General features: G+C 37.1%; 1 protein-coding gene across 2 annotated transcripts; it reads right to left on the reverse strand.

Moving 5' to 3' along the window:
• Positions 1–7,162: 7,162 nt before the first annotated feature.
• TMEM225 (transmembrane protein 225) lies at positions 7,163–10,057 on the reverse strand. Of its 2 annotated transcripts, none has more exons than XM_050755644.1 (4): positions 9,783–10,057; positions 8,876–9,022; positions 8,337–8,471; positions 7,163–7,608 (listed from the first exon to the last, which is right to left on the reverse strand). In XM_050755644.1, the coding sequence occupies exons 1-4, from the start codon at positions 9,811–9,813 to the stop codon at positions 7,382–7,384; spliced, it is 540 nt and encodes a 179-aa protein (XP_050611601.1). In that variant the 5' UTR covers positions 9,814–10,057; the 3' UTR covers positions 7,163–7,381. The 2 variants fall into 2 exon arrangements, with proteins under 2 accessions (XP_050611601.1, XP_050611600.1); XM_050755643.1 differs by having other exon boundaries at positions 9,633–10,057.
• Between the last annotated feature and the right edge of the window lie 2,058 nt (positions 10,058–12,115).

Genomic DNA, 12,115 nt, shown 5'->3' on the forward strand with positions numbered 1-12,115 from the left:
TTATTTTAGGTTCATGGGTACATGTGTAGGCTTGTTGTATAGGTAAATTGTATGTCATGGGGATTTGGTATACAGATAATTTTGTCACTCAGGTATGATAAATAGTACACTATAAGTAGTGTTTCCATCATCACCACCCTCCCACCCTCCAATCTCAAGTAGGCCTCTGTGTCTATTGCTTTTGTGGCCATATGTATTCAAAGTTTAGCTCCCACTTATAAGTGATAACATGCAATATTTGGTTTTCTGTTCCTGTATTGATTCACTTAGGATAATGGCCTCCAGCTGCATTCATGTTGCTGAAAATGATATGGTCTCATCCTTTTTTAAAGTTACATAGTATTCTATTATGTATATGTACCACATGTTTTGATCCTGTCTATAGTTGATGGCCATTTAGGTTGATTCCATGTCTTTGCTATTGTGAATAGTGCTGCAGTGAACATACTTGTGCATGTGTCTTTATGGTAGAATGATTTATAGTCCTCTGGGTATATACCCTGTAATGGGATTACTGGGTTAAATGGCAATTCTGTTTTAAGTTCTTTGAGAAATCTCCAAACTGCTTTCCACAATGGTTGAACTAATATATACTCCCATCAGAGGTGTATAATCATTCCCTTTTCTCAACAACCTCTCCAGGTGTCTGTTATTTCTTGCCTTTTTAGTAATAGTCATTCTGACTGATATGAGCTGATATCTTATTAGGGTTTTGATTTGCATTTCTCTAATGATTAGTAATATTGAGCATTTTTTCATATGTTTGTTGGTCACTCGTATGTTTTCTTTCGGAAAGTGCCTGTTTGTGTCTTTTAGTTATTTTTTTAATGGGTTGTTTGTTTTTTGCTTGTACATTTGTTTAGGTTCCTTATTGATTGTACATATTAGATCTTTGTTGGATGCATAGTTTGCAAGTATTTTCTCCCGTTCCGTAGGATGCCTGTTTACTCTGTTGATAGTTTCTTTTGCCATGCAGAATTTCTTTAGTTTAATTAGGTTCCACTTGTCAATTTTTGTTTTGTTGCTATTTCTTTTGAGGACTTAATCACAAATTCTTTGTCAAGGCTGTTGTCAAGAAGGGCATTTCATAGGTTTTCTTTGCGGAATTTAGAGTTTAAGTTCTTACTTTAAATCTTTTATTTGAATATCTTAATCTTACTTCCAATGATTATTTCCTCTTAAGTCATCAACTCCAGTATTATAAATTAGATCTTGCCATTACATTTAACTAATCTCTGAAAAGTCAAACTCTAGGGCATCAATTTTGAACTATATTCCTCTAATTAAACAACTGTTTCTATGCACTTACTTCATGGCTTCACCCAGATCTCCAGCTGATAAATTCCCCCATTTTCTAGCAACCTTTCTGCATATATATATATATATATACACACACACACATATACATATAGATAGATAGATATTTTAGAACACTTTACACATATATACACATATGAAACTTTTTTTCTTTCAGTATTTTAAAGATGTTACTTCACTATCTTTTGGTTTGTACTGCTTATCACAGGAAATCTGCTGTTAATCTATCTTTGTTTCTTAGTATGTAAGAGATCCATTTTTGTTTTTTTTCTACTTTAAGATCTTTTCTTTATCAATGGTTTTAAGAAATTTGATTATCATGTGGTTTGGTGTAGTTTTATCCATGTCTCTTTTGCTTGGGGGTTTGTTGAGCTTCTTGAACCTTTAAGATTATAATTTTTATCAAATTTGGAAAATTTTTTGTCACGATTTTTTCAGATTTTTTTCCATTCTTATTTTACTTCAGAAAGTAAACACTTCTTGGTGTTTATCTTAATTGAGTTTCCTGGACTTTTGGGTTGACATACTTTATTAAATTTGAAAAAAACTATTGCCTATTACCTCTTCCAATAGCCCTCTGCCCTATTGTTTCTCATTATCTTCAATACAGTTACCTGTGTATTAGACAATTTGATATTGTCTCACAGATCTTAGACACATTAAGAAATTATTTTTCTTTATGTTTCAGTTTGACTAATTTCTACTTTGTCTTTAAGTTTATTCATTCTTTTTTCTCTTGATAAGGCTACTGAATTTTCAATACTGTGTATTTTGTTTCCAGTATTTTGTTAAATTTATTTTAATGTTGTGTATCTTTGAGAAAATTTTACCTCTCTTTATAAATGTTTTCCATCTTATTAATTAGATCATTCAACATCATAGTTAGTTTGAAGCTCTTGTCTACAAATTCCAACATCTGGGTTATCTGTGAGTATGCACCTATTGACTGATTTTCTCTTAATTTGGGGTTATTTTCTCTTTATTTGAATGTCTCATACTTTTTAACTTTATGTTTAACCTTTTTTTTTGAGACAGGATCTTGCTTTGTTGCCCAGGCTGGAGTACAGTGGCATGATCTTGGCTCTCTGTAGCCTCAACCTCCAGGGCTCAAGTAATCCTCTCACCTCAGCCTCCTGAGTAGCTGGGACTACAGATGTGCACCACCATGCCTGGCTAATTATTTTATTTCTGTAGAGATAAGGTTTCTCTATGTTACCCAGGTAGGTCTTAGACTCCTGTGCTCAAGCAATCTACCTGCCTTGGCTCCCAAAGTGCTGGGATTATAGGTGTGAGCCACTGTTCCTGGCCAATATGTTTAACATTATATGTAAAAGATCAAAGTAGATAATATGTATCCAGAAAGGGCATTAGTTTTTCCTCTGTTAGGCCACCAAAGCTAGAAATAGTTTTGTTAATTTTCTTTGTGACTTTTTTTCTATTGATTTCTCATCTTTCCTATTTCCTTCTTTTAGGATTCATGTGTTCTTCTTTTATTAAAGTCTAAAAATGAAAGTTTAGAACATTGATATGAGACTTTTCTAATATAAGCTTTCCGTGGTACACTTTTCCTTTTAAACTTAACCTTAGCTGTGTCTAACTGATTTTGTTATATTTACTATGTTGTGTTTTTATTTTTGCTCAATTTAAAATATTTTCTAATTTCCCAATTGACTTCCTCTTGGACCAATAGATTATTTAAAGAGTTTGTTTATTTCTAATTTCCTAATATTTTGGAATGTCATATATACCTTTTCATTGATTAATTCTGAATTCTATTTTGGTCTGCAAATATACTTTGCATAATTTCAACACTTTTAAATTTGTGGAGGCTTGTTTATGGCATAGTATATGGTCTGTCTTGGTGAATCTTCTCGGTACCACTGAACACAGTATGACTTCTGTTTTGTCGGTGGAGTGTTGTACAAATAGATTTAATTCTTGTAATTGAATTGGCTATAGGGTTCTTCAGTTCTCTATATTCTTACTGATCTTTTGTTTTTTTCTTCTTTGTTCTGTCAACTTGTTATATGAGAAAGGAGTGGTAAATTTTCTAATAGTAATTATGCATTTAACTATTTCTCCTTGGTTTATTCATTTGAATGCTCTTTTGTTAGGCATGTACACATTGTTTTATATTCTTAGTGTGTTGACTTCTTTGTCATTATATAATATTCATTTTTATCTTTTATAATATCCCTTGTTTTGAAATCTACTTTGTGGTATTAATAGAACCACTCCATCTTTCTATTGACTAATCTTTCTATGGTACGTATTTTCCATTTAACTTTTTTATTGTAGTAAAATACACATAACATAAAATATGCTGTTAATGATCTAGCTAAGCTTTTACATGTAAAGGGGATTTCTTGTAGGTAGCATTCAGCCAGATTTTCCTTTATTAAAATGTTTTAATCCATTCTTATAATTTCTGTCTTTTAATTGTGGTGTTAAGATCATTACTTTTTAAAGTAGTTATTGACTTGGCTTTATTTGAATGTGCTCTCTAATTAGCTGTTTTCTGTTTGTTTTATATGTTTATTAATTATTTCTTTTCCATGTTTTTCTGCTTTCCTTTGCATTGGTTGCTTTTTTTTTTTTTTTTTTTAAAGAAACATAATTGTATTTTCTAACTGGTTTTATGGTGACTCTGTATTCCTCTCATGCTCTGCCAGAGCTGAGCTGGCCCACAGTTTCTGTTTCTCTTTGGATGACCTGTCTGTCATTGGATTTCTGACTGTTTGTTTTTCCTCTGACTTCAGATCACACTGCTGGGTTCAAGAAAGTTGTGATTTTGTAGTTTAGCTTTTTGTCATTATCAGGTTGGGAGCTATTACCTTTGCAGCTTTCTACATCTTAGAGGGAAGCGCATATCCCATAATATTTTTTAAAATTCCCTAAATCTGTTGTTAATAGAAAAAACAAACTCTAAATGTTTTAAAGAGGTTTATTCTGAGTAAATATGAGTGACCAGGGCCTGGGCCTGGTCTCAAGAGGTCCTAAAAATGGTTATAGGGTTACAGCTTGGTTTTATACATTTTTAGGGAGACAGGAGTTACAGGCAAAGACATAAATCAATATATGGAAGGTTTCTACCTGAAAAGGTGGAATATCTGGAAGCAGGGGTGAAGGTGTGGGGTGGGGGTTGGGAGAGGCTTACGGGTTAGAGGTGGATTCAGAGATTCTTTAATTTTTGCAATTGGTTATAGGAGTAAGGCTGTTTCTAAAACTTGAACTCAGCAGAAAGGAAGGTCTTAAGATAAGGATGCTGTGTAGCAAGATTGATGGCCTGCAGATGTGGCTTAATCCTTGCCTTGTGTGGCTGTAGATCTTGTATAAGAGTTGACATGTTATTGCCACAGAGTTTGTTTTGTCAGCCTTAAGATCTCTGTTTTAACATTAATGCTGATCAGTTATTGTACCTAAACTCCAAAAGGGTGGAGGTATAATGAGGCGCATCCAATCTTCCTTCCAGTCATGGCCAACAGTTCAGTTTTTAAGATAACTTTCTCCGTATTTATATTAGTCTATACCTAATCCTTGTACTAGCCTAAAGCCCTAAGGTTGATGAATTAGAGTGATGACTAGATGTAACTAAGCGAACACAGACATTTTCTAGATTTAAGAAATAATCTCAAAAAGATATGGGATCGACACCTTCCAAAGCAGCCAGACATGGAACGGAGAGGTGGTCAATTAACATTTCTCTCTGACAGTGTACTCCTGTATGTGTTCTTTGCATTGTGGCTCTTAGCACCTCTATTCAATGACACAAATTCAGTCTTTGAGACCCATCAATTTCTTACTATCAAAGCCTTGAGGCTTTGACACTTCTGTCTACTAAAAGTCAGAGATTGCTGCATTAAGTTAAGCAATTCAAATATAGTTTACTTGAGGCACACCTAATACAGAAGCAGAAGTAATAATTGAAAAATAATAGAAAAGGGATATACAAGGCAAACATTAAGCAACATTGGTTGATTGTATTATTGTTCTATCATTATGCACCCTTCTTTTTAATAAGAGGGATTGTGTATCTCCACTTACACATATCATGGGATTACAGGCATGAGCTTTTGCACCCGGTCAGGTATGTCTTTCTTATAACAATCCTGCAGTGACATGAAAGCTACATTTTGTTTCCTTTCTTTTTTTTTTTTTTGAGATGGAGTTTCCTTCTTGTCACCTAGGCTGGAGTGCAATGGCATGGACTCCGCTCATTGCAACCTCTGCCTCCTGGGTTCAAACGATTCTCCTGCCTCAGCCTCCCGAATAGCTGGAATTACAGGCACCTGCCACCACACCCAGCTACTTTTTGTATTTTTAGTAGAGATGGGGTTTTCCCATGTAGGCCAGGCTGGTTTTGAACTTCTGACCTCAGGCAATCTGCCCACCTCAGCCTCCCAAAAGTGCTGGGATTCTAGGTGTGAGCCACCGCTCCAAAAGCTGCATTTTCAATGTGAGATTAAAAGGTATTTAGCAAAAAGCACACTTTTTTTTATTTGCTGGCATGACTTCAGTGATAGCGTCACAAATTTGCTTTTCATTTTATACTATGATCCTTACACTTAATTCTTTTGTCTTGAAATGGTGAACAGCTGCACTTGCAAATCTCAATCTATGGCACATACAAAGCAATTCAACTTTTTGTTTTAACTTCATGACTTTGCTTCTTGGGAGCACTTCCAGCATCACTAGTGGCACTTCATATGAGTCCCATGGTGCTACAAAAGACATTGTCAAGAATGAAAATACAAACCACAGGCTGGGAGAGAGTATTTGCAAGACATATCTGGTAAAGGACTGTTATCCAAAATACACAAATAACATTTAAAGTCTCAACAAAAAAATGAAAAAGCTGATTACAAACAGGGCAAAAGAATGGAACAGATACCTCATGGATGCCAAGTAACCATATGAAAAGATGTTTTCATATTATATATCACTAGAGAATTGCAAATTAAAACAACGAGACATATTCACATCTATTAAAATGGTCAAAATTCAAAATACTGACAACATCAAATGCTGGCAAGGATGTGGTGTGGCAGGAGCTCTCATATATTGCTGGTAGAATGCAAAATGGTATAGCCACTTTGGAAGACAGTTTGGAAGTTTTTTACAAAACTAAACACGTTCTTCTCATATAACCCAGCAATCATCCTCCTTGGTATTTACCCCAAAAAGTTGAAAGCTTATGTTCATATAAAAACCTGCACACAGGTGTTTATAACAACTTTATTCATAACTACCCAAACTTGGAAACAACCAAGATGTCCTTCAGTAGGTGAAATAGATAAGCAAATTGTGGTACATTCTTACAATGGAATATTATTTAGCACCACAAAGTATGAACCACAAAAAGGCATGAAGGAACCAAGTTCTGCTTATATAGATAGATTCAGGAATTCTAAAATAATTAGAAGATTTATTTCAGCAATTTATTAAAATAAATACAACATGATCTCTACGGTGTAATAGTTACCAACTTTCACACATTTGAAAAGCTGGTCTATATAATTTTTATAGATGCATAAATTTGTAATGAAAATGTCAACATGAATGTGAATCATCAGCAATGCATTCTTAAAAGTGTTTTATGATAGGAAACAAGAGAGGGAAATGAAATTAGAGAAGTTTTTAGAGGAACATCAGTTATATCTATAAATTTAATTGAAAAACTTCTCCAGGAAATACTGTTTAAATTGTAAAAAATTGGGTGATGTGTACATAGGTGTTTGATCATCGTTTTGTATTTCTTGTGTATGTTTGAAATATTTCACAATACAATAAAACTATTATATATTATTATAAGCGTTTGTGATGTATAGACTTAACAATACAGAAAGTATTATTTATGTTATAATATTTATTATATTAACAACAAATGTTGCAGAAGAAACTATTTGTTCAGCAGGCCAGGAGTTTTTAAAAAACCATCTTCCAGATCTTTTTACAAACCCCGACTATAATTCCAAATAGAGACAACATGGTTGGAGACACAGCACACACCCACAAAGCTTTTTCCGTAAAGATGAGAGTATACTGCAAGAAATAGATTGCCGAATCACAGAGCCCAGGTTACGCGACGTGTTTGAACTTGTTTGTTTAGGATGTCTTCCTTTGAGTTCACAGTGTGTGCACGGACAATGCTACGAGGCTTTGCAGCGTGTTCTGGTAATGAAGTACCTTCGATAGAATTCTCAGATTCCTTACATTCTGTGTCGGATGTATGGATGTTCAGGCAGGTACAGCTACCGGTAGACAACTTGCACTCTAGGAGAGAGAGGATTCCTAGGGAAAAGAGATTCCAGGGAGTGGGATGAAGGGACAATGGAGAGTCAGAAGCAGTTTCCTCCAATTTGGCTGAAGACCCTGACCCAAAGCCCAGTGGATCCCTTTTAACCACCCAAAGCCATCTGGGAGGTGAATGCTTTGGTGGAAGAAACTGGAAGTGTATGTACAATAGCTTAAATTCTGCTCAGCTTAAGAAAATTGATGATTCTTTTTGAAAGAGAACATGCTTCTTTTTGGGTTAGGAAGTGTAATTACAAATGAATTTTAAAAGACTTCTTAGGAAAGGAGAGACTTAGGTTTTGGTAGATGGCCATCTAGCATCAGATATTCTCTCTGCCCTCAAACTGCCTTGACACTACACTATACTCCCAGGGTCACTGTTCCTCTCCACAGTGGCTGAGCATTCTGTCTCAGACACCCACCTTGGTCATGACTTTGATGGTTATCTCTACCCTAAAGTGGGGGAGGGTGTGAAAGGCAAAATAAAAAGTGGAGATGAGGAGCTACCCTCTGAAGCCAGGCACAGCAGACATCTCGCATAAGCCTGACCTCCCACTCTTCTTGGAAGAACTGTCATCAGAGAATGAATCCAGGTGAGCTGCAGCCTTTTAAAATGCAAGGTTTGGCACTTTTCCCTTTATTCCCCTATCCCATCTTTTTAGCCTCCCCTCTTGTCAGGGATGGATTGGTTCTTAACACCCTTCAAGGGCCCTGGAGACACTCACCACAGACAGACAAGAAGAAAACATTTAAGTAAGCAGTATTCATGATCCAGGTGATCCTATAACTAGAGAAGTGCACGGATTGGCCATGCTTCAGTTTATTGTGATATAGCATGAGTGCCCAGAGCAGAAGGATACCTGATGTCCAGACAAAAGGAAAAAAAAAAAGTTCCTTCTGAGGAACTTTGGCTCCTTGATGCAAGTCTTCATTCCATATACACTTGACTTCCCAACCTCCACCCGGTCCAACTGCACCTTGCCCAAAGACTGATCCTGCTCCTGCTTTTATGGTAGATCTAACTCAGAAGCTACAGATATATATATATATATATACACACACACACACACACACACACACACACACATATAAACATATATATAAATATATAAACATATATGAAAACATAAACATATAAATATATAAACATATATATGGTTTTTTATATATAAACATATATATATATATGTTTTCAGAGACTGCAGCCTGAACCCACCCATCAAAGTACACCTACAAGCCTGTGTTAGGAGAGCCAGGAAGTTACCTGAGAAGAAACTGAGGATGGCAGTGAAGAGTTGTAGAGATTTATTTTCAGGAATCAGATAGGTGAATTTCATACCCAGGATTAAGTTAAGGAGGAAGGAAAGGCCAAGGATCGACATCATCATAATCCTGACCACTTGCAGGTCATCTGTTGGAAAGCAAAAGCTGTTTTGAGAGTACAGATATTTCTTCTAGACTCATTTCTACCTGGGGTCCAGAAATCTCTAGGTGAAAATTGGAGTAGGGTGAAAGATTTGATTAAACAATAAGAAAGAAGTTGCAAAATAACAAAGAAGCAAGGGAACCTTAAGCTGAATAAGAGAACCAGAAACAATTGTTCTCTATCCTGGTGTCTCTCTATGTGTCTTTCTCTTCTATCATTTTCTTCAAACTCATTTCTTGTTAAATACCCCAATTCACCCTATCATCTAGTGGCAATACAGACAATTTAATGCCAGTTACCTTTCTTTCTTACCCACATGTCTAGTTGTGTGGATCACCCTGCTGCTACTGCTGACACTTCTCAAATGCCCAGCAGTTAAGGCTGTGAACATATAAACTTTTCTCCAGAACACCTAAATGGTGAGATTTTGGAATCTGCCTTGACTGCATTGACTATGGAAGGAAGAACACTGCAACTTGAGAAGCTGCACCAGAAAATAATGGGTACATTAGTGAGATTAATGCAAGTTAAGGAAAGCAAAGTTAAGGACACACCCTTCCTTTCCACCCATCTCTTTCTAGAGTACAGTTCTGACCTTCTGGCCAAACAGCAGGGCAACATGTCATCCATGGACTGTGGTTTATCTTGATTCCTTCATCTTCTGAAATCAATTCAACCCATTCGTCTAAGGTGACTCCTATCACCGTTAAGACTACGACCCAGGAGGACAAAAGTATGTTCATACCCTGGATACTTCTATTTGAAACATGCACCATTGTGAGTGAAAATTTCTAGCTGGAACCACCACCACTATTTCGTAGATCTCTTCCTTGACTTGATTAGTTACAGGAAGGGTGATAGCTGAACTTTCAGTGGTTGCTGAGGCATTGGCAGCAGTAGAAGTTGAAGTAGTCTATAAAACAGAGAAGATCGATAACTCCCACCCTTCCCCACTTCTGTATCTATCAGGGACAGCCTGCTGTCAGGACTGCCAACTGCCATGGAATCATCTATTGGTTTGACCCTTGACCCTGGGGCCTAGTTGAGTGAAAGAACCAAGGGGCCCAGAAGTCCTGAGAGAGCTATCAGATATAGAGATCTGACATCACATGTAGAAAGAGCTGTCAGATACAGGAATCATTAGAGGCCTTGAATGAAGTTAGACGTGAATGACTAAAGAGGTCCAATTTAGGAGTTAGAATTACATGCTCCAAGATTAGTTACCATTTGGCAGGGGTCAGTGAAGAGGAAAAGGATTTCAAGATCATTGAAATAAACAGTTAGCTAGCTAGTATCACAACAGGGAATGACCATTCAAAATTTAAGATGTTTGAAGAAATGTGTGTTCCTATTGTGAGGTCCCAGCGACATTTAGTTAGGCAGTCATCCAGGAAATAAACCATCATCCTGAAACCAAACTACTGGCCTGATACACTGAGCTGTTATAGCCCAATATCATTTATAAGGCGTGGGCAATCATTTCTTGTCACGATTGCCTCTGTAACTTGGAATATAAAACATTTTTGGATTCCTTGAGTAGGCATCAGAGTCAAGAGCTAGAGGACTTCTGCTGCAATCCAAAAAAAAAAAAAAAAAAAAAAAAAAAAAGCCTTTTACACAACTAAGATGAACTTCATTTCCAAAGGCCTCACTCTGCTTATTTTCTGACCTCAATGCAGGCGACTTTCCTTGGGTCAAAATAGACTTTTTTTTATTACCTCAAACATGTCAAGCTGTCTTTCTTCTAGATCTCTCTACACATCTTTGTATACTTTATTATTATTATTTAACTTTTTCATTTTTAAGCACAATACTCAACAATATACTTAATCTTATGAGAGAGGCTTTAGGGTTAAGAAAATGGTCTAAGGATCCTGGTTGTAAATTGTGGCTCTACCCCTCATTAGTTGTGTGGTCTTAGAGATAATAATGCTTCCTACTGCCTGGGGATTTTGTAAAGATTAAATACGTTTAGAGACATAAAGCACTTGAAAGAGTTCTTGGCACATAGTATATGATCTGTCAGCAATTACCATAGTATTAATTTGGGTTTTCTGGGAAAAGTTTCTGAGGCAGGAATTTGTATCCAGGGAGTTTTTTGTGAAGCACTTTCGGGAACCACACCTGTAATTGTTTAAGCGAAGCAGGTTTGAGCAGAAGTTGAACTGAGAGGTGGTTGCAAGAGAAGAAGCCCTGGCTGACTCCACCAGGTGCTCTGGCTCTGGGGTGGTCCTTCAGAGTCATCCTTTAAAGAGGCAAGAATGCCTAGCCTTTACACTGAGCATCTGGCTGCCCCTAGGGTGTTATTTCCCTTCTTTCTCAAGAGATATTCCTAAATCTCCTAGAAACTGCAAGCCACAGCAGCTAACACTTCTGGTAGCCGTGGGGATGAACTCCCACCCTTCACCAATCCCATATCAGGGTGAGTTTGTTGTTAGGGTTGCCAGCTGCCATGAGATTAACTATTGGTTTGACCCTTGACCCTGGGGCCTAGGGGAGTTGGGGTACCAAGAGGGCATATAGGCAACTCCAATTATGTTCTTTTGTGTTGATCATTTTATTTCTATGCTGTTGATTTTGAGACAGAGTCTCGCTCTGTCGCCCAGGCTGGAGTGCTGTGGCCGGATCTCAGCTCACTGCAAGCTCCGCCTCCCGGGTTCCCGCCATTCTCCTGCCTCAGCCTCCCGAGTAGCTGGGACTACAGGCGCCCGCCACCTCGCCCGGCTAGTTTTTTGTATTTTTTAGTAGAGACGGGGTTTCACCGTGTTAGCCAGGATGTGCTGTTGATTCTTAAGAGTAGAATGCCTGTGCTGAAAGGCTTTTGTCTCGTTCTGGTTTTAACTGGTAGTGGCAGTAAAGAGTCAAAGATGTAGCCAAATTAGAGAAAGAGATAGGATGTGAGGGACGAGTAAGATACAGGTCAAAAAAGAAATCAAGTTTTTAGCTAGGGAGAACTAGTCAAATATACCATTCCAGGTGCCATTCTATCTGCTATTCCAGCTAGTCAAAGATGCCATATAGTAAGAACTAAAATATGGGAGGAAGTGCAAACAGGGTGAGGAAGAACTTGGTAAGCAC

This window comes from Macaca thibetana, chromosome 14, assembly GCF_024542745.1.
Source record: "Macaca thibetana thibetana isolate TM-01 chromosome 14, ASM2454274v1, whole genome shotgun sequence".
Taxonomy (NCBI): domain Eukaryota; kingdom Metazoa; phylum Chordata; class Mammalia; order Primates; family Cercopithecidae; genus Macaca; species Macaca thibetana.